At 38.2% G+C, this 23430-nt stretch overlaps 1 protein-coding gene across 12 annotated transcripts in view; it reads left to right on the top strand.

Moving 5' to 3' along the window:
* The window catches only part of CARMIL1 (capping protein regulator and myosin 1 linker 1), a 292788-nt gene that overhangs the window by 125790 nt on the left and 143568 nt on the right, over positions 1 to 23430 (top strand). For all 12 annotated transcript variants that reach the window (XM_037842684.1, XM_037842686.1, XM_037842691.1 and 9 more), the window contains 5 exons: positions 968 to 1089; positions 7005 to 7102; positions 7434 to 7504; positions 7723 to 7796; positions 22686 to 22761. In XM_037842684.1, coding sequence (XP_037698612.1) covers positions 968 to 1089; positions 7005 to 7102; positions 7434 to 7504; positions 7723 to 7796; positions 22686 to 22761 — 441 coding nt within the window. The remainder of the gene's footprint in view (positions 1 to 967; positions 1090 to 7004; positions 7103 to 7433; positions 7505 to 7722; positions 7797 to 22685; positions 22762 to 23430) is intronic.

The raw sequence follows: 23430 nt of genomic DNA, 5'->3' as shown, positions 1-23430 counted from the left end.
GGTTAATTGCATACCGAGTGTAGTCCTTTTGTCACATTTTTACACAAATTAAGTGACATCAGGAAGTAGATGTGTGAGGATATTTAATGCAGTGATAATCTAAAGAGACTCAATTTTGCATGTGTATTTTGAGATCTGAGATCTAACTTGATACTTTTTCCTAAGTGATTGACATTGTTTCTTTTAATTTGAAATATATTCACAGTTAACCAATTAACCCTTTTGTGACCTGCCCTTTTTACAGGTTGATTTTGTATTTGTTTATAGGACTAGTTGTATGACCTGACTCTCAAGATTTTCAGTGTAAGTTTTAGACATTTCCAGCAATTCATTATAGTCGCCTAGCACTGAACCAAGTGCTAAATGTTGTATTACTGTTTCCTCAGTGTAATCCTTTCCAAATATTCCCTCTTCTTAGAAAGGCTGAAACTCTTCTAAGCATTTCCTTTTTTTTCTATCCAGGCAACAGGTTTTAAAATTTCATTTACACATCTCATAAGGTTACTTGTTTTAAAACATGTTTTTTGTTTGTTTTGTTTTTGTCTTTTACTGGTAGCTATCAGATTGCCCTCAGGTACTCACTGAGGGAGGTCTCATTCTTCTGCAATAGCAGAGATATAACAAGATTGCATCTCCAGGCAAAATCTTTGCAGAAGGAGAAGTCATGTTAGAATATGGGAACTTCACTCCACCTCTCAAAAGGGTTATATTTGAACCTGCCAGTTTGGCCTTTAGAAATACTTGCTTCAGTTCTGAATGTTTCTGACATCTCCTCCTACCCTCACCCAGACAATTCTTTGAGTCTTAAACTATAAGAGGAGTGTTTTAAGGAAGTGTTTTCTTTATTTTTAAGTTGATATGGTATTACTGTATCTCTGTGTAAGTATATTATATAATTTGCTTTATTCAAAATTAAAAACTCAAGTATTGGACTCACTACTAAGTAGTGCCCAACTGGTTCTTGCAGATGGTTGTAGAAACTGAGAAGTGCAGCATCTCCATGAAGATGGCATCTTCTGAGGATGTCAATGAAGTCCTGGCTCATATCGGCACCTGCCTGCGGAAGATATTTCCTGGACTTTCTCCAGTGTGAGTTCCCCCAGGGAAGGGTGAGGAGAGCAGAGATCTTGTTCTTCCTCAAAATGGCAAATGAGGAAATGAATTTCGCCTTCCTTTTGCCCCTTCACTTAGTTCTTCTCTTAACAAATTAAATATCAAAACCCCAACTCAAACCATTGTGTTTGATGTCTGAGGCTTTCCTTAGGGCTGTGCCTTATTTTTTGCTTTAAAGAGCTTAAGTGATGAAGGGATTTGGCCATCTTTTAACCTCTAGTTACAAGACTAAAACAGAAGCCTTTTAATTGAACTTCAGATTTACCCTAGCGTGAGTTGTACTCACAGCTGTTAGCAGAACGCCAGGGGCTGGAAGCTTTCTATAAAGGCATCACATAGAGTATTAATGAAGAGTCAAAACTCTTCATTTTCCTTGTTTTTTTTTTTTTTCCTTATCAGTGAGAAGAGACTTAGCCATAAAAATTAGCCTCTTTCACTTTCCTCTTAGTTTTCTGAAATACATATTAGGAATCTTCGTAAGTCCTGTCCTTAGATGCCGTTATATTTTTGGTAAACATTTTAAATCAGGATTATGCACTTGGGTAACAGAGTTTGTAGATAGGGAGTGTGTGGGTTGTTGGAATGGGGAATTATATTGCTGAAGAGAGAAGGCAGAGAGATGTTTATGTCAGAATGCTCCCTAAAATAATAGTTCGTAATGAGATTACCTTCCTGATGGAGTAGATGATACGCATCTTATAGAAATCCTTCTTACCCGTTGCTGCCCAGCTCCCTGAGGGTGTATACTGCAGGCAACCATGTCTAGGCTGGTTAGCTGTGCACCTTGCTAGGTGGGGGTGGAATGGGGATTTTGGGTACTATTGCCTGTCGTGGAACATGTCCCTGTAATGCTGCCCTTACAAGATAAGAGGCAACGCAGCAGGAAAACCTACCTTTGGTGTCTTTCAAGCCTTTTGAATGACTGAAAGTGGCTCAGTGGGGATAGGAACTTCCTTTCAGTCTCTTTGGCTTTAGAACCTGCTTGGTTCTCTTCACTGCTCATTATTTGGTTCTCTTTTCTTCACCTCACAGCTGGTAAAGACAGCAGAATGGAGGAAGTAGCCCTGCACTTTCTGGTTGTTCATACAGAGCTTCCTCCTTTCTGAATTATTGTTTAATCTGTTTGCCCAGAATTGCTGGTAATAGCAATTTTCTTCAGGAAACTGTTGATATGTTTTGTGGCCTTTTGCTGTTCTCCAAAACAAAGCTAGAGTTTTTACATTATATTAAGTCATTAGAACAGTGTAGAATTTATTTAGCAAATATTTACCAAAGAACTCCCTCAGACATACAAGATGAGTAGGAAGTTTCCTGCCTTCTAGGAGTTTGTAGTCTAAAGGGTGGGAAACTCAGCACTCTCAGATTTCAGAGAAGAGGAAGTCACGTTTAACTTGGGATGTCAAGAAAATAATGCTTGGATTTTGTTTTCCTTTTTTTGAGAAGAGGGCTTTTTGCTTTAGGGGGTGGGTTTAGGTCGTATGGACAGACAGAGTCAGTGAGGCTGGAGGCTGCAGTTGGGTGAGGAAGGGTGGGTGGAGATGCAACCTGCTGTCGGGGAGCAGCGGCCAGCCCAACCTGGCTGGAGTTGGGGAGCCTGCAGGTACCACTGTGAGGTAAAGGTGAGGTCCACTTGTGGAGGGCCTTGAGTGAAAACTTCATGGATAGTGAAGGTTTTTCATTTTAGAATAACATGAAACTTACATTTAAGGAAGATTTAATCCTAGAGTACTGCTTTATGGACCTTAGTTGGAAATGTTAACTCCTAAGCCTGAATCCCAGCCCACCACTTATTAACATGAGACTATGGACAAGTTAATTCACTTCTCAATGCCTCAGCATCCACATCTGTAAAATGGGAATAATGATATTAATGCTCTTTGGTGAGAAGTGTTAGTTATAGAAGCCATTGAAGTCAGTTATCAATAGGCTTCATAACAAAGGCCTACACTATTGGAAAGGAAATAGATGATGTGTGCAAGAAATTTCTTTGATGTTTATGTTTTTTGTTTGTTAACATGTAAACATGGTGAATAGCATCCTTGTAGGTGGCAGGATGTTAATCTTCTAACATGTTTTTTTCTTATACTCTCAGCATGTTTGTTCATTCTTTCCTGTGTGAGACACATTTGAAAGTTGGCTGGGGATTAACATTGGTATTTTAGGACAATTTTTTCTTTACTAGTATAATAAAAATGACATTGAAATCTCTTTATGAAGTTAAAAGTGGATTGAAGTATGAAAATGTGAAGCTATTGTGAAGAATAGGGACAAAATAGAAGTTTATGTATAAATATGGAAAAGATGCTTTCCATACTCAGGTGATCCCTTAACTTACTAAAACAGTAGGTATCATTGTGTTGTGGTATGGTTTGCATTAAAACTTGTACTATTCTGCAGACAGTTGCCATATTGCATAGAATAGGCACTGGAATTGAATTTTAAATAAATGAACTTCTTTAACTGGATTTTTAAAAAATTACCAATTTTTCCATGTCAACAATTTAGTTTGCATAGAGAGCTAGTGTGCTTGACTTCTGGTTCGTCATTTCTTGTCTAAACAACTATTTTCTGAGTCTTGTGTAAATTAAATGCACATAATGCAAATATAGTTGATTCATCTATACTTCAGCCTGCAAGTGAGTGACAGGCTTTGCTGATCTGTTTTCTAGGATTTTGGTTTGCCCAGTGTGGTACTTAATAATTCTGACAGCATATCCTTTGTCAGGCTGTCTGTCTGATACACTCTCTCTCTTTCTGTGTGACATATATCCAGATAGGCCTTTATTGTCATGTCAGTTACTACAGGTAGAAAACAACTTGTGTGGACTGAATTTTCCTCTCTCATTCTTTCTGTGCATAGAGTCAGAATATGTTAAGAAACGGTTCCTGCCTTCTGTAAGTTTAGTTCTTACAACTTTATCTCTGTTGTAAATTAATGCACTTGTTTCATGAGACCCCTTTAGCTCCTGTAAACAAAGTTAAAGAAGAAGAAAGATGGGAACTGTTAACAGAAGCAGAGCTGCTTGGAAAAGCTCAGACTGACACTTTTGAAAAGGGCTGTTGAGGGTTAGGGGAAACTCCTGTGCCTCCTCCCGGTGGCAGGCACAGCTGTGTTCAAACAGACCTCTGCATTAGCTGCTGCTTGCCCTACCCTCCAGTTGATTTTACCCTAACCACTGGAGTGTGAAGGTCCAGTGTTATTTTTTGGAGTGAAATTGAGGATCCAGTTTTTTTAAAATCTACTGAGAAACAACCCTAGACTGCCCCTTACCTTTTCTTAATCTCACCAGCTTCCTGCCAAAGACTGCCTTATTTTCTTCTTGCTTTTGACTAGCTAAACTCTATCCCATGTGTCATTGGAACAGCATGCCCTGCAGTTCTGCTGAAAAAAGCAAGAATTTAAAAAGAGAAATGTGATCTCAGATGCAGTTAGGCAAAAGTCCAGCTTGGTACATGTAAGATTTACTTAATTCAGCTGTATAAATGCCCAGATCTGCTTCTGACAGCTCTGCTATTTCCTTGCATAATATCTGGCTTCCCTATCTTGATAATGTCACTGAAATACCAGGATGATGATATGAAACCAAGAGCTCTACCAAGCATCCCAAATTGCCAGATTCTGTGACATCATTTTAGTTGTGAATATCTTGTCAAACCCATAGTCCTCTCGAAATTGAGACTTAGAGGTGCTTTCAAATAAAATAGAATCATGTTACACTTGCAGATCTCATGCATTTCTCCAAGAATTTAAAGGAATTAACCCCTGACATCAATTTGTTATACATGATTGTGCCTCAATTATAAAAATTATAAAAATTAGGGGGAATATTTTCAAGGCCAACACAATGTTGTATTTAAATGCTTTGGCACGTATTGAAGGTTTTCTCCAGTAGAACAAATCCGCCAGGCAACTTGTCAGAACCTAGTACATTTTATCTGGAATCCATCCTCCCAAAAAACTAGGAACATTTTCTTCTAGTATCTTACAAGGTGATTAAAGTTTATTATGATGAGTCTGAGAGCATTATACATAGCAGAAGTGCTTTTAAGTCATTAAAGAAAGATGGAAATATGTTTGGTATAATCTAGAGTCATTGATTTCACCGCCTCTCCCCTTTCATCTGCTTTTTGCTTTTTCTTCCTTTCCTAACTGCCTAGCCCACATGGTCCATTGCTTCAGCTGGGCCTTGTCAATATCCTCAACTCCTTCTGTCCCCACTGTTTTTCTGGCACGCCTGCCTGGAAAGCCTGTAACCCCACAGCAATCCAACTGCCCCTTTCTTTACACACATTTGGGCTGCTGAGGGCTGCGGGAGAAAATCTCACAGCAATCCAGCTTGTTGCCACCAAAATTTCATGACCTTCACTCCCAACTGGTTCCTTGGTTTCTTACCAGTCCCTGTAAAATCATTTTTATTTCCCAAGTTATTTCTCTCTCCTTTATTTTCTGTTTGTTCACTACCCCCCCAATCTCTCTCTTGTTCATACACACAAATACAGATATTTTTCTACAATGCCTGTCTAATCATCTTTCCCCACCTTTTACAGTCTTTTTCTTGACTCCCCCTTGCCCTCAGAATACAATCCAAGCCCCTTAATCTGAGGCTCCTGCTTTCCTCCCCAGACTCCTCTGCTACCCCTCTTCGCATCACATGTTATGTGCCAACTATTCTGAACTATATTCTGTTTTTGGTAAGCTCAAGCTTTATCATCTCTGTGCACACACTGACCCCTTTACCTGAAGCACTTTCCTGGACCCCAAGCTCCCCGGTCCCCCTCCTCTCCCAGGCTTCACCCGATTAATTCTCTTTTCCTCCTTCTGGTCTTTTGTGTAGATATGTTATTTACCCAAAAGCATTTCCAAACATAACCCCACCCCCACCCCGCCCAAGAATAAATTAAGTTGCTGCCGTCTTTCTACCTTATTCCCTGTACTTCCCCTGACTTAATAATTCTCTTACCACTTTGCCTGATTATTTATCTTTCTCCTAGTAGACTGCTTGCTCTCTGAGGGCAGAAACCATATCTGTTCTGTTTATGATTGTTTGCCCAGTACCTGGTAATGGTCCTTGGCACACTGTAGGACATTTAATTTAAAAAGTTTGAGTAAATTAATGAATTCATAAACTATTAATTAAATGATTCCTGTATAATAGCTACAACAGAATCAGATAACATTTATTGAGACTTTACCATGTGCCAGGAATTGTTCTAATAACTTTACAGGTATTAATTTCTTTTTCACAATAACCCTACAGACTGGGTCCTCTTATTTTGCCAGCTCTATAAACTGAAATTTGGGGGTGGTTGTCATGCCTTAAACCACTACCCTGTTCTCCCTCTGCATGTGTGGGTCGGAGCTTTGACAGGTTCTGAGAATGGGGGTGGGGAGAGTTGGACATGTATGTTGTCTGCGCCAGAGGAATTGTAGTCTAAAGAAAGAGATAGCCAAAGAAACGGCCATTCCAATATGGAGTGATCGGTTTCTTGACAAACATTTTATAGAGTGTTGTAGAAGGGTATAGGAAGAGATTAATTCTTTACAAATTAATAATGTATATTTGGTATACACATAATTTAATAATTCAGTTAAGCAGGACACTATTTTCTAACCATTCTAATGAAATCTAACATTGTAAACAACTAAATAATGTGGAGATTATTTGCATTGCTAAATAACCTTACGCTTTCCAAGGTAAGCCAAATAAAGGGGGTTACTGTTTGTTTCCTGTAGATTTCCTGGTGCTCTAAGAATGGGGTAACATTTACCAAAATTGAAGTGACATCAATCTTTGATTTAAAAAAAAAAAAGTCACATCAGAAAATAAGTTTCTGTGTGCATTTCAAAAAAATGTGGATTTTGAAATTTATTTTTGTTGTTGGTCTTACAGGAGAATCATGAAAAAAGTCTCCATGGAGCCATCTGAGCGACTGGCTAGTCTGCAGGCTCTGTGGGACAGCCAGACCATGGCCGAGCAGGGCCCATGCGGTGAGCATGCATTGTAAAACCAAAATGTAAATAGCTGGATAGATGCCCCCTGCCAGGAAGTGAAGTCTATTCCTAGTATGCTACTGTAAAGGTACAATTAGTTTTAAGGTATAATTAGCACCACGCAGCCTTTAGATTGGTGTACAAATCCTATATTTAAGCTGTACTGAAGCCTGCTGTATACTTACTATTGAACAGGGGGAGATCTTTGCTGTTTTCCCAAACTGAAAGGATAATCAGCATTGTAAACATTGGCCATATTTAAGCTTTTACATTTTAATTTAAAAATCATTTCACTGAAAACCCATCACTTTTCTCTTGTATGTTTCAGGTGGATTTTCTCAGATGTATGCCTGTGTTTGTGACTGGCTTGGATTTTCATACAGGGAAGAAGTACAATGGGTAAGTATAACCGTCCATACACACACATACCCTAGAGAATATTCTAATATTTGGCTGCCTTATTTTTCTCTTTTTTTCTCCCATCATACAGTTTTTGCTTAAAATCTCCCTCGGATTATATAAAAATCTGTCTATGACATTGTCTGATTTTCTTTGCACCTCTCTTGCTTCCTGATCATACGTGGACTGTTACCGTGACTGACTTATATTCCAAATAGGATGTGGATACAATTTATCTGACACAAGACACCAGGGAATTGAATTTACAAGACTTCAGTCATCTTGACCACAGGTAAGCCCCTTCGCCTTTTTTTCTACTCCTAATTTTGTTTTCGGCACTGCAGTTCTCTGTTGACACTTAGGGATGTACGTTAGCCTCAGAGTATCCTCTTCTAACGGAAATTGAGAGAAATCTAATTTCTGGATTTTGCCTTTTGAGGGATAGATAGTTTGACATGTCTTCATAATTATGAATGGGGGTGGGGGTGCCTGTAAGTACCTAAAACCTAGAGCTCATAGCAAATGTGCTGAATTTTACTGTGGAAACTATAATTCTTAAGTTCTTAAGTCAGTCTCTAAAAGTCTATTTAATCTACTCTGTATATAAAATGTAGTTCTCCTTAACCTAATTAGCATTTAAAACATTTTTTTCTATGAGGAAATTTTATACTGAAATTCTAACGACGACATTTAGTTCACTATTTCTTTGTGAATAATTGGGAATTGCTGTGGTACGGATGCATATAATGGTGGGAATAGGTTTTGCCAATATCTGCCTTGTGATAGTGATAATAGAATCATGAAACATGTTACAAATTACGTAGGAGATTTTTAGGTTTTAAGATCTTGAATATATTTAGGGATGTGGGTAGTATTGGATCAAACTCCAGAGAAAAGCTTTTTTCGGTGCCCATTCTTCCAGCAAGGCCAGAACTGTCAGATTTATTTTGTTCTGTAATGAAGTTAAGCTTTGGCCCCCTTCCACTGATTGTCCATAATAGTCATTTATCCTGGCCTATCCCATTCTCTGCAACCCTGGATCCCCATGATGAACCCCAGCCCAATAAGTCTTTTCTCTCTGTTTGGAATCGAGAGGGAGAAATCTAGGGTCCCAGCTGTAACTTTTATGCCATTTGGACAATTGGAATTGCATGAAGGACTCCTTGTTCCATACCTTTTCTGACCACCACCACCCTGCCCCACAAAGCACCATTTGAAGTGATTTTTTTTCCCACTTACCTGGCAGGCAATCCAGAATTGTAGTGGGGTCCCTGAAGAGCTCCAGCCAACTGAATCGGGTAAAGAAAAAGTATTCTAGGTGGAGATGCCCCTCTTTGCACAGCCTGGGTCTATGACAGACGATGAAAAAGCAGGGTTAGCTGTGTCTGTAGTTGTGACTGTCGGACCTCAAGCCTCAGGTTCTCGTAGTTGGATTTGCTTCCTTTTTGTGGAGCTGATAATCCCTACCCTTCCTACATGTGAGGGAGCTGCATACTCAAATTTCGGCAAGATGTTTCCTGTGTGGCTCAGGAAAAAGTGAACTGACAAACAAAAAGGGAAAATATTTTACTTTATATTTTCCAATGAAAAAAAGAAACATTACATGTAGAACAAAATAGGAGTGGATAGATGTAGAGTTATTAGCTCTCAAAGTTTTTGACCCCAGGACTGCCTTAGATTGTTAAAAATTACTGTTTTTACTTATGTGGGTTATATCTATTGATATTTTTCATTTTCTTACTAAAACTAATGTTAGAAATATTTACTTATTAACTCATTTTAAAATAATAATTACTTGCTAATGTAAATTTTTCTTAAGATACTTTTATACAAAATAACTGCATTTTCCAAAACAAAATTAATGAGTGAGAAGAGTGTTATCGGTTTACCTTTTTACAATACTCCTTAACATCTGACTTAACAGAAAAGAGCTGCTTCTGCATTCAATCTGATGCAATATGCTGTTTAAAGTACATAAAGAAAATCCATCCTATCCTTATACAGATGTGCAGTTAGAAAAGGGAGGAGTATTTTTAATAGGTTTTCTGCATAATTGTGGATATTCTTTGATATTTCTCTACAACTCAACAAGTGGTGGTTTCTTAAAGATAAGTTGCAATGTGGAATCTGAACCCATATCAATGAACATTTTTGTATTTATTTACTTTAAATCCATTGGTCTGTCTTGTACTTTGCATGGATTTACTCAGACATGATTTGTAGCATCTTATATTGGTCATTTGGCAAATGTTAGTTCACTGAATTATGCAGAACTTCTGATATTTTGCTATTGGATGATAGTAAAAAGTTATATTTGTTATTATAACCACTGATCTTAACAGAAAGGCCTTTAAGTACTGTAAAGCCATCAAGCTCACAGTAGGAGATAAAAAATTTCCAAAATTCAAAATTTTGCTTGAAAGCTATAATTTTCCTTGAGGTAACAGGCTCACTTCTTACAGTTTAGAGAAAATGTCTGCCACACACCCAAATCTGAATAACCATCATTTATCTGTCAATTTTTTTCATGGTATTGCATGAAAAAAGAAAAAGGAGTTAGTTGCAGCTCACAGCTCCAACTATTGCACAAATAGTTTCTATTGAAACAGTCATCACTTTGATACATAGCAGAAGCATTTTATGGATCATTTTGTTATATACAGAATATTAAAAATGCATGTACTCGAGGGGTGAGATTTACTAATATCAGTCATTTTTATTTCTTCATCAACCACATTCTTAAATGAACTTGACATTTTTCCCCTCTAAACCGTGCATGTGTGGCAGTGAAGAATACAGTGACTTCTAGCACAGTTTGGTGCTATTGCCTGGATTGGTGCTAAGGTGCCAGCAGTTGTACCCACCATTGCTTTTGCACCGTTCATGCAAATATCAACACAATGAAAAGGGCGTCTTATTATGAAAATAGTTTTGAACTTGTTAACCCCCAAATGGGTCTTGGGCCCCCCAAGGTTCCATAGACCACACTTGGAGAACATCTGGCCAGGAGGAATGAAGACACTGTGGGGGCAGCTCGAGGTGTTTTTCAGGCTTTCTTTGTTAAACACATAATGACTTTTACACTGGGAATAGGTAATGCATAGTGTCAATACTAAACTTCCCAGCTAATCTACTTGTTTAATTTGGGCATTCATCTGTTGCCATAAGGAGACTATCTAAAGACGCTATTAAATACAGTTACCTGGAATACGTAGAATACTATCCAAAATCGAGAAACTTTTGCCAAGCCTCTTAGAACGGTGCATTTTCCTGCAAGTAGATTTATTAATTCCTTAGTTGGAGAAGTTTCAGTCTACCGGTAAACACTGTATTACTGGAGTGGATCATAATCTTTCTCACTTGATTAAGGAGACAGAAGGACTCTTTTCATTACTGAGACTCGAGATCAGGGTTTGAAAAACTTTCCCTGTAAAGGGCCTAGATAGTAAATATTTTAGGCATTATGAGCCAGACTAGTCAACTCTGATATAGCTTAAAAGCAGCCCTGTAAAATATGTAAATGAATGTGTGTGATTGTGTTCCCATAAAACTTTATTTACAAATCAGGCATCAAGGCTGTAGTTTGCTGACCCCTGCTGTTGAGCAGTGGCCTTTAATCTGGTATGTGTATACCCATAGAATAAAAGACGGGTTACAAAAAAAACACTAGAACTTCTGTTTATCTTTATTTTTGGCTCATTTAAAAATTATCACCTTTATTTTATTACATATAATATATTACTGTTATAGTATTTTATATATAAATAATAGCTAAATGTTTAAAACTTAGGGGGTTCTCAAAATTTTTTTTACTGATCACTGGACTTGATCAATAAAATATGGCAATCATGGCTTTAGATGTCATCTCTCCTGCTAATGTCTAAATAATTTTATTTTTTCTTGCAGGTCTGATTTGATCACCCTGATCTTCAAATTTGTTCTCCTTTCTTGAGGATTTAATTTTCTCCCATGATTCTAACTATTAAAATGAGAGCCAGCTGCTATTATATAGAGGCTACTTCCCAGTTCTGATAGGTTGCCTTTATTCGTAATATTTTGTTGATCAAGTTACAAGAAATTATGCTAGGTGAACTTTTCCATATCTTACAAGCTTGAACATGCTTTCCATGAAGGAATCCCTCTGTCTTTAAATGATACCATGTCTGGAAGGATTTGTTGTGACATAATTTAAATGTGATATGGATCGTTTTCTGTAATTGAGAGATTTTACCAAAGTCATGTTCATATTGTCTCATTTAGGTGTGAGTTATGGAGAAGGGAGACAAGTTGGAGGTATAAGAGGAGAGGGGAAAGTGGGACTAGTAGTGACCTGGAGTTTGTTAGCAAAAACAGGCAGTAGTTTGCAAATCTATACATGTATCTCTATTTAAATGTGATTTGGATACAAGTAAGCGATTTTTTGGCTATTTACATTTATTAAGATGAGAGTCTACATGCATTTATATCCCGATTTCCCTGAATTTGATCATTATAGCCAGACTTCCTTCTAGAAGGCCAAACCCATTTCATATAGTTCTCCTAATTGGCCATCATTTGAAACTTTTTTTAAATTCTACTTTTCATCTCCATTGTATTTCGTCAGCATAGTTAGAGTTCCATGAGGGCTGGACTGTGTCTGTCTGATTCGTGCTGTGTGATACTCTGCAGTCAAACCAGTGGCTCAGAATAAAGCATTTTCAGGAGAAACTGTATCCCTCTAGGGGGAGCAGATCAGAAACCCCAGAAGTTGGGGGGACTATATAGAGAAAGCCCATCAGATTATTCAGCCCCAACCCCCCCCCCCCCCCCCAATTGTGAATCATTGCTTTAATGTCGTTCTTAACCCCATTTTACTCTGTGTCACTCCAATCTGTGGCTAAATCCTGCCTGGACTTTTATATATTTCTGTGTGTTTCTTTCCGTTTACTCACTCAAGTCCAAGTCTTTATCTTTTTGTGCCTAGGGATTTGTGTTTTTTTTGTTTTTTGTTTTTTGTTTTTATTAAATTCAGTTTTATTGAAATACATTCACACACCATACAATCATCCATGATATACAATCCACTGTCCACAGTATGATAACAGTTATGCGTTCATCACCACAATCTATCTCTGAACATTTTCCTTACATCAGAAAGAACCAAGACAAGAATAAAAAATAAAAGTGAAAAAAGAACACCCAAATCATCCCCCCATCCCACCCCATTTGTCCTTTAGTTTTTATCCCCATTTTTCTACTCATCCATACACTAGATAAAGGGGTGTGATCCACAAGGTCTTCACAATCACGCTGTCACCCCTTGTAATCTACATTATTATATAATTGTCTTCAGGAGTCCAGACTGCTGGGTTGGAGTTTGGTAGTTTCAGGTATTTACTTCTAGCTATTCCAATACATTAAAGCCTAAGAGGCGTTATCTATATAGTGCATAAGAATGTCCACCAGAGTGACCTCTCGACTCCATTTGGAATCTCTCAGCCACTGAAACTATTTCGTCTCATTTTGCATCCCCCTTTTGGTCAAAAAGATACTCTCAGTCCCACGATGCCGGGTCCACATTCATTCCCAGGAGTCATACTCTGCGTTGCCAGGGAGATTTACACCCCTGGGAGTCGGGTCCCACGTAGTGGGGAGGGCAGCAAGTTCACCTGTCGAGATGGCTGAGTTAGAGAGAGAGAGGGCCACATCTGAGCAACAAAGAGGTACTCAGGAGGAGACTCTTAGGCACCATTACATACAAGTTTAGACTCTCCTTTGTGGTAATGAGCTTCTTAAGGGCAAGTCCCATGCTCGAGGGCTCAGCACATGAAACCGCCAGTCCCAATGTTTGTGACAACATCAACACCAGTCCAGGTGAGGATGTCCAACACATCTGCACCTTCCCCCAGATCCTCGGGGCTGGGGAGGGGGAGGCTGTAAATATATTTTTTATTATCTGCCCAAATTACTCTAGGATGTGTCACTATTTCACTCCAGCCTATACTAACCTACCGTATCTCACTTCCTATTCAAAGTTCCATGCAATTGTGGTGTTTGAACAAATCAACTGTAGAGTTGTACCGTTTAGAAAATTTAGATCCTGTACCAAATAGATATCTATTCCCTTGGTCTCATATGAAAGTTGAAGTTTTAAAATACAATCAGTTTCAACCTTTATCCTTTGGCCTGTGTGCCTAGGGATTTGTAACTACTGTAAGTGGGAAATTTGGGTGACTCTCATGTTAATGTTAAAACTCAGATAATAGGGAGTAGTAAAATAAACATGTCAGCAGCTTCATCATCTGAAGCTAAGAGGTGAATGAAACAGAAATCTGTACTATGTGACACTGTTGTGGTAGATGCCTTTAGAAGGTGGCACAGGTCTGGGGGCAGGCAGTGCCCCTGTCACAGTTCTCATCACAGAGACACTCCTGATTGTCCTCAATCCTCTGATTTGCCTGGACTCTGCCCTTCTTCCGAGATATTCTCAGTATTGTGATGCTGTAACCCTTATATCACGTGGCTTACTCTTTGGCCTCCTGAACTAAGAAATGGAGAATCATATACCTCATGCAGAAGCTTCTAATGAGTCATCTAGCATGCTATTCTCTCTTCAATGTAGAGCAGCCTTCCTCTTTCTAACTTTTAAGGTCTGCTGGGTTCTTCAAGATAGATTTATAAGCAACTTGTGCTGTGATAATGTTTTCCCTTATTTGTTTTCTTACTATGGAATGTCAGAACTCAGTGTAGGACTAGGCGCCCTTTTGTTGCTGTGTAAGCATTGAAGTGTGAGGTTGACAATACTTATGCTAGATTTATCCTATTAGTCCCTGGAGAAGAAGAAATAATTAAGAAATGCTTGGAAAAATGCCTGCATAGTTATTTATAGGTTCCAAAATTTTATTTAAGTGTCTTACAATTTGTTCTGGTTTAGGTGTCAGTGGGCCAAAAAGAGGCATAGATCAAAAAAGACTTTGCTACAAATTTCTCTTAGGATCTCCCAAAGGACTGTGAGCTGACATGTTAAAAATGTAATTACACTAAATTTGGAGTGGCAGGGAATATTGAGCATAGAGGTAGTGGTACTGTGGAGGAGGGAATATATAACTTTAGGTACATCCATTTCTCTTGTTCCTGGAAGATTTAAGATTTTAATCTCATCAGGACTCCAAAGACTCAACGACATGCGTCATTGAGTTTAAACTTGACTTATGTGAACCCAGCCAGCACTTCTTTCCTTTCAAATTCATGCCTATGTGTCATCATATTTTTTACTCATCAAGGTAACATTCCTGAGTGGGATACTATCAGGAAAGAGGCTGGAGTGTGTATTACGTTTGGCAAGGTTGTCCTAAGGGCACTGGCTTAATTCTTTCCTAATGTAAACTCCATCTCTTTATCCTGCTCTCATTTAGAAAGGGAGAAATGCTCTTTGTAGTGTGGAATCAAGTGTGAATAGTGTTGGCCTCTGTTTGTATTGCCACATTTCTCTAAAAGATTCTTTAAAACAGTGCTCTCCAACATGGGTTAGACAGACCTGTGGGGTGAACAAAAAATGATGATGCATTGAGGAACAGGAAGAAAATATTAGGACTTGTTTTATGTTTACTTTTTTTCATCCATTTTATTTGTGTGTATGTATATGTTTCATACTGAACTCAGTATGTAATTATAGCACATATATAATTTACAGACAAACACACATATTTTGCAGGATGCATGCTCTAAATACTTTGCTGTTAGGAGTGAATGATCAGAAAATTTCCATGCCACTCTTTTAGACCTCTGGAAATGATAGTTACATTCTTCATAGAGTAGGTTACTAGTTTGACTAATAATTTACTGATACATAAGTCAGGTCTCTGTATAAACCAGGATATGGGAGGAACAGCTAATTTTTGACATTTTTACCTTTTTAAGCCTTTCAACTCCCATTTTTCAAGTGAGGTGTAAAGGAGAAAAGTCTACCTTATCCTCAGAAAGACTATCAAATGTATATCTCAGGAAGATACCCCGAGTTTTGCCAGCCTTTCCACAAGAGTACATATTCCATTGTGCACACCCACAGAGCATGAAGAGTAGCAAGATCCTGGATTCTTGTACAAGGCATCCCCTTTGAGCCTTTAAATGTTTGTAAGATTTATTAGGGGGAAATCTTCACTCCTGTGGTATGTGGATGTACTAAAAATAATCATGATGTAGTTCATTGAATTATTAGTCTCCACATTTGTGCTTTTCCCACATCTAGATTGTGGGTCTTAGTGGACATCCTTCAAATCTGTCAATTATTTTTGCTCCTTAGCACCTTAATGGCATATTTCACACTGTATACTTAAAAATCACAGTATTTTTACATTTCAGGGAGGTGGCAGGGAGAGGAAAGGATTAAAGAAGGAAATTTGGCCTGAAAAAAATAACCAGAAAAAATAAATTTTTATCAAGTGAGGCAGAACAGAAAGATAAGGTCAGAGCTACAAATTGAATAGATTATCTAAAATCTAGAATAGCAGAGAATTTGGCAAGATTCTAAATCTCTTGCCAACTTCTTTATTTTAGTGTTTTAAGTTTATTTTTAATACTCTCCCCAAAATATTAACGAATAGTTTATTTAAAATGTCCAAAGTAACAGAAGCACAATTGTTATTTGAAAATCACATCCTTCTATTGACTTTCAAATCAGAAACCCAGTGACTGGTTAAATGTGATGAAAGGGGTTCAGAGTCTTTTGTCTGGAAACCTATGAGGATCACCTTGGATTCCTCTATAGAGTCAGTTGAAGATGCTTTTGGCAGTATGGGAAACAGGTTTATCATTAGTGAAACTAAGTGTATCAGGTCAGTGGTTAACACAATGGACTCTTCTGTGAATCTGTCTGGGCTTGAATCCTGGCTCTGCCCCAACTAACTTTGTGACCAGGGGCAGCTTTCCTAAGCAATCTGGGCCCTGGGAGTGTTCATCTGTAAAGTGGTGTTAATAATATTACCTCCCTCATGGGGTTATTATGAAGACTATGTAGATTAATGCATGTAAAGCACTTAGTACTGTGATATAAAAATGTTTACTCAGTGCTTTCTATTTTCATGTCCTGAAAGGCTTGCTCTCTTTCTAACTGAACACTAAGTGACCACTTTTCTTAATTGAAAAAAAAAAAAATAGAGTTATGAATTTGCTACAAAACAGAAAATTTTGGATTTTCATTGACAAGTTCATGGTCTTTTCTCTGATGCTCTTGTCTTGACAATTTTATGACAGCTTTTTCTTCTAAAAAGATATAAATGAAAAACTTGGTTCTTTCAAGTTCCAAGGGAAGGTTTGCGTTATTCAGAAATGTCAGGTGAGGTGAAAAATAAGTTTCCAACTTTTATTACAAACCACAAACAGTGGTTGGCTTAAAAAATAAACAAAAAGCAAAACAAACAAACAAACAAACAAAAAAAACCCACCAAACTTTGCATGTAATAAATTTACATAAGGAAAAGGTTAGTGAATATTAATAGGCTCATCCCTCCTCAACACAGTATAAGAAATGATTATGCCGCATGACTCTAAAATCTATTAATGTACATCCGACCTTCTTTTTGGGCGTTTGGACTCATATAGTGTTCTTGCTCCCATTTTAAGGAAATGGTAGAAATAACCTAAGGAATTGCATAGAATACTATGTTGCCATGTTGTCCAGAATCATGAGATGGTTTCTAAACTGCTGTAACTCCTCTCTGATCAAAGGTCACATCATAATTTAGGTCTCTCAGGAGGTCAAAGCAAAACTCTCTGGGATGTGCAATAAGTGCCGTGGTCTGATGGTAAGATACTATTACCACTTCTCTCAATGAGAAAATCAGTCAGGATGACAACCATTGGTGTTTGGAACCTTTTCTTCTTTTGTAGTATAATCACAGCAGCACTTAGAAAAAACATGAAAAAGTGTTGGTCTGATTAACACAGACTACGCTAGGGAAATCTAGGTATTCTTTGCAGCAGTGCGGCAGCCTGTTTATGCCACTTTGAATATTTGTTGTGTGCTCACTTGTTACTGTGTCTTAAGAAAGCTGTGTAGGAAAATGAGCTCTCAGAAATGAAGTTAGTTATGTGCCATCCTGTGTACCTTTTTGTTTAAGTGAGGCCTCATCAGAGTTTTGGTCATTGCTGGCTCCATAATGTTGTTTGTTGTAACCAGGCCTCAGTTTCCCCAATCCTTGGCCTCCGTGCTTGTTCTGATTGTCATGGTGACTTGGGCATTTAGGGAGTAACGAATTCCAGGATTCCTGAATGTCACTCGGTTCAGACCTCGACTTTTACATAAGTGTCTGCAGAAGTGCTTCTTGGTTACCTGGTCTTCTCAGACTTAAAGTTCCTCATTTTCTGCATATTCCAGTTGGACCGAGAGGGTGGTAAGTACCTGAGAAAGTGAGGTTTTACATATTGTGTGTAGGTATACTTACTTTTGTTTCTGTTTCATAGCCTCGTGTAAAAAAAAATCCACAATTTTATTTTTCCATTCTGCTGTTGATCGGACATTCTGGTTGATGTACTGGCTCTAATGAGCAGTGCTTCTAAGGCCATTTGTATTTGTCTCCCTGGAGAAAAGTGTACAGTTGTGTACTAGGATGCAAATAATTGTAAAGTGAGCTGCCATGTCCCCTGCACGGGTCAAGAGATAGGCTATTACTGCTCCTTAGAAGACTCATATAGCAACTTCCAGTCATAGTTCCTTCCTTACCCTCCTCTCCCATCCAGTTGGAACAACTTCCTAAATAGTCCTAGTTTCTTTATAGTTACATCATGAAAGTTTCATATTTTAATTGGGATTGCATTAACTCTCTAAATCAATTTGGAAGAAAATTCTCTATTTTCCCTTGAATTTTGTTTAGCCACTAACCAACCTCTGTCACACGCTTCTCCTTTCCCTCTGATAATTTGCCTATCTTGCAGAACTTGTTATACCTCCTCTAATGCATTCTACCTACATTGCAGAAATTGCTGATTTCCTCTGCTTCAGTGCTTTTTTATGACTCCTTTATCTGCAGTCGTGGGCCCCTGCTATAGCTTTGAAGCCTTATTTCTCAATATCAGGCGTCTGGTTGCCTACTGCTTTATAACACACCACTCCGATTTTAATGATGCACAACCATAAAAATCACTTATTATTACCTATCATAGTTGTGGGGTTGATTTGGCTCATTGAGGCAGTTTGTGTTGGGGCTTTTTCAAGCAGTTACAGTCAGTTGATGGTTGGGGCTGGAGGCATCTGGAAAGCTTCCTCATTTACAGTCATAGGACTGGGGTCAATGCGGGCTGTCGGCTGACACACCTCCCTTTGGCCTCTGTGTGGCCTGGGCTTCCCCATGGCAAGTCATCTGGGTTTCCTGGGCGAGCATGCCGAGAAAAAGAGCTAGGCAGACTCCTCAGAAGGCATGTAGCATCATTGAAGGACGTTTGTGTTGTTCCCAGTTTTTGGCAATTACAAATACAACTTTTCTAAAAAATAACCCAAGTTTTAATGTAAATATAAAATGTTATTTCTCTAGTGTAAATACCTAGGAGTGGGATTGCTGGATGTTAGGGTAAGCATATGTTTAGATTAATAAGACATTGTCAAACTGATTTCCACATGGATGATACCATTTTGCATTCCCGTCAGTAATGTATGAAAGTTCCAGTTGCTTTGCATCGTTGTCAGCATTTGGTGGTGTTATTGTTTTTTTTGTTTTTTAATTTTATTTTAAATTTTAGCCATTCCAGTGTGCAGTGGTATCTCATTTGGCTTTTAATTTCCATTTTCCTGATGGCTTAAGCATCTTTTCACGTTTATTTGCTGTGCATATATTTTCTTTGGCGACTTTTTAAAGTTGGGTTATTTGTTTCTTATTGTTGAGTTTTGAGTGTTCTTTATACATTCTGGATACAAGTCCTTTGTCAGAAATATGATTTGCAAATATTTTTTTCTAGTACGTAGCTTGTCTTTTCCTTCTCAACACCTTTTGCAAAGCAAAAGTTTTAAATTTTGATTAAGTCCAATTTACCCATTTTTTCCTTTTCTGAGTTGGGCTTTTGATATCTGAACTTAAAAAAATCTTTGACTAAACCATACCCTGCTCTCCTCATTATTTTCTCTGCCTGGAATATCTTTGAGGATTCAGTAACTTCCAGTAGGAGGCCTTTCCTGACCTGTCTTTTTCTTGATCATTGCTTGTCTTATGTGCACCTTGTATCCCACCCCCACTCCCTACTCCCCTGCATCCCACAAGGCTTGTATCTCTCTATTATAATTGCTTTTACTTCCTGAATCTCCTGCTAGACTGTGCCAGATCATCAGCATCACAAAGACAGGGACCATCTTGCTGTGTTCATCGATGATCAAGCCCAGTGATCATGCACAGTGGCTGGCACTTGTTGACTTCGTGAATGGATAAAATTACTGGGCATTTTCAGGGTTCCATGCTTGAAAATGTTCCTAAATACTTGAAATACTGTCTTCTATTCTCCTTGCCTGGTTGGCCCCATTGTGTCAAGCCCTTTGAATCTTTCGCCTCTACTCCAGGCTGGATTACTTGCTGTCTTCCTATGTTTCTTACTGCACTTCTAACATGCTGCCTTTTCAGCATGTTTGCCATTGTGCTGTAGATAGTTGATAGGGGTCTTTCTCCACCATTAGAGTGTAATGGAGGGATAAGAGCTGCACTGGTGTATCTCTTAATCCTCAGAGCCTAAGACCCTGCCAAGTAATTAGTAGGTACTAAATAAATGCTTACTGAATGAGTTAAGATATGTGATTGTTTCCCTCTAAGTTGTTTTTAACATTAAAAAGCCTAGGAATTAACATAGTTTCAAGATACATAGTAGCCGAACTCTGCTGGCATGTAAAAGTCTCCATCCGTGCTCTTCCTGGGTATTTTTTCCTAGAGAAAAATCTTGGTTATATCACCCATAGGACTTTTAACTTGATAACTTTTTGGGATTCTGAATGTGATCATTACAAAACATTTTGAAAATAAGGTCAAGAATTACAGAAAAAAATTAATATCACCTTTAATGCTATCACCCAGTTGTGGTATCCTCATGAGATTTTATAGTATTTTCTTCTCTTCTTTTAAAAAACAGTATCTATATAATATTTATGAATGGTTCCTTTTAATTATAGTCATTGACTATGTCACATGAATGTATAGCTATAATGCTGTATGTTTCTTTAAAACTTAACATTATAAGCATCTCTGGTGTCATTAAGTACTAGATTAGATTTTTCTTGTACCAGAATATCCTTTTCAGTGTTTTTGCATGCCATATGCAGAGATGATGCCATCTTATATACTGTATTAATGAAAAACCTGGTTCTAATAATAATGTACTTTTCAATTCCTGAAAATGACTTATTCTATGTCAAAAGCCAGCTGTACTTCAAATCAAATCAAATGACAGGAAAGAATATATAATAAAGAGATTCTAAAGTGTTGTCAGTACTTGGCATTAAATCCACAAAATGAGATGAGATGAGATGAGAATGATTTGTAGTCATGCCTGAATGGTGAAGTACAGGGGACTCTTAATCAGGGTGGGCTTTGGGGGTCCTGCATGGTGAGATGGAGTCAGCCCTCAGAGAACCTGCAACCTGCCATTATGAGGTGATAGGGAAAAATGCAGGGACTTGTTTGAGCACAAAGACATGGTCAGTGGAGGGATATGAAGAGAGTGAAAACCAAAAAACAGGTGTGGAAAGGGTTGTTGTTTTAAATCTAAAGCTTTTTTTTTTCCTTTGGTAACCCAAAACAAAGTTAATAAAGAGGCTTGTGGGTAGAAACAGTGGGATGGGGAACCACGTACGTGTCCAAGGCTTCTCTTTCCTTTGCCTTGCTTTTCTCTAATACTTGCGAACATGCATTTCATCTTTTTAAGGCATGTCTGATGGAACAGCCAGATATGTTCAGAGTCTGGGTTCCAGCCCTAGTTCTGCCCCTTTGGCTCAGTTTCACTCCAGTTTTTTCAATACCTCTGTTTCTTCATCTGTCAAATGTAAACAATAATACCTCCTAGGGTGGTGTTGAGATTTAAATGAGTTGATGTATGTAGAGTGCCAAGCACAGGGCCTGGCATCCAGGAGCTATCAAATAAATGCTGAGTCTCAGCTCCCTTTCCACCTTCTGTCTTTCATGTCTATTTCAGTAAAAATTTGAGTATATGTTATTTGCCATGCACTGAGAATAAAAATGGATATGGTCCCACTTAAGCTCCAAAACTTACATGGAAGATAAAACCTGGTTTTCCAAGAATTTACAGGCTGGGGTGGTAAGGGACAAATGTGTAAGCAACAAACTGTAATTTAAGGCAGAATAAAATACATGCTCAGTAGACATGCAAGCAGGGTGCTGGCTGGGGTGGCCAGGGGAGGATTTATAGAGGAGATGACATGTGATACAGACATTGAAGAATACGTGGATTTTCATACCTGGACACAGCAGTAAAAGAAAGTTGAGATTGTGAAAATGCATGATGTGTTTGATGAGTAGCGAGTTGTCTGCTATTTTGGCTTGAGCATGAGATAGGGATATGATGGGGGAGATCGGGCTGGAAAAATGAAATGGAGGCAGATCTCTGATGCAAGTAGTGTCACTTCATGGCTGAAGAGCTCATATGAAGCACACAGCACAAGTGTAACTGGGTTTTCTTGTGGTTGTAACTGGGTTTTCTTGTGGTTGTAACTGGTACTAAGAATTCTATGTCCGTAGACTGCTTACTAAGCATTAGGAAGGCATTACATGTCACATATTGCCAAACTAGACATAGTCTTTACTTTTAATATAAATTCCTTGGGCTGGAGAATTCATGACATACCTGATGGCTAAAGAATTTACAAAGAAGCAGTTTAAAGAAATAAGACTTGTTAGCGTGGAATTAGAGTTATAGTTTCTCTTAGAGCAGGAAGTCTCTCCAGGCATATGCTACTACCAACTTTTGGAAGTAGGAATCAGAGTCCTCACAAAAGGTAATTTATTTCAACTTTTAGGAATCCTTGTTTACATTGTACCAAAGATCTGTTTTTTTAAAGAATTTCACTGATGTTCATGGTCAACATAGTTTTGACTGGATGTTATGTTTATAAATAACAGAAATTAACAAGTAAGCCTGGATAGCATGGATTAAAAATAAAGTACAGATGTGGCTATTGTAAGAGCAGTTTCATGAAATGTATCATTTCTTCTTCTAGGGACCTGATACCTATCGTTGCTGCTCTGGAATACAATCAGTGGTTCACAAAGCTGTCCTCGAAGGACCTAAAACTGGTAAGTAATTGAAGATGCAGCAAACGTCGCTAGGCTATACTGAATTTCAAAAAGCCTGATAATTGTCCCCAAACATTTGTTTTTCTACCATACTGGCAAACTGCAGGAGACGTTTTTCTGTAAATCATTTGCATAAAATTTTGTAAAGTTTTTAGTGTGAGAGGCTTCAAAGAAGTACTTCCTCATATTTTCAGCTGCTTCAGGCACTTTTAGAAGATGAGCAGGAGGGTACGTTTTGTGTAGCCTTCAGTATGCACTCATTCAGTTGGCAAAAGCTGTTAAATTTCCATTTGCACAGCTGCAAATAGCAGATTATATGTTCTTATCTTGTGTTCCATTTCCTCAAAGTTCCCCTTCCTATGAATTTAGGAAAACAATGTCAAGTAGAGTTGGTCTGGTTGAATCAGGGTACTCAGCATTAATTTTCTAGATGAGCTTTTTCGGCAGATTTATGTGTAACCAAAATGAAATCAAAGTGGAATCTGTTAGTTTTCACAAGGTTTAGAGAGGGGCCCAGTATTTGGATTGTTTTACTAGTGGAAATAAGATGGTCTGTTAGGGATTTTGCCAGTTCAATGCAGCCATATGGACAGACGCTTATCAAAGAGTTAGCTTTCTGCTGCTGCTTTTTGGGACAGGAAATAATTTAGGTGTTTTATTGGGGATTCT

Source organism: Choloepus didactylus, chromosome 7, assembly GCF_015220235.1.
Source record: "Choloepus didactylus isolate mChoDid1 chromosome 7, mChoDid1.pri, whole genome shotgun sequence".
Lineage (NCBI taxonomy): Eukaryota > Metazoa > Chordata > Mammalia > Pilosa > Megalonychidae > Choloepus > Choloepus didactylus.
Note: the sequence above shows the minus strand (reverse complement) of the source record. Positions and strands in the feature narration are given on the sequence as shown.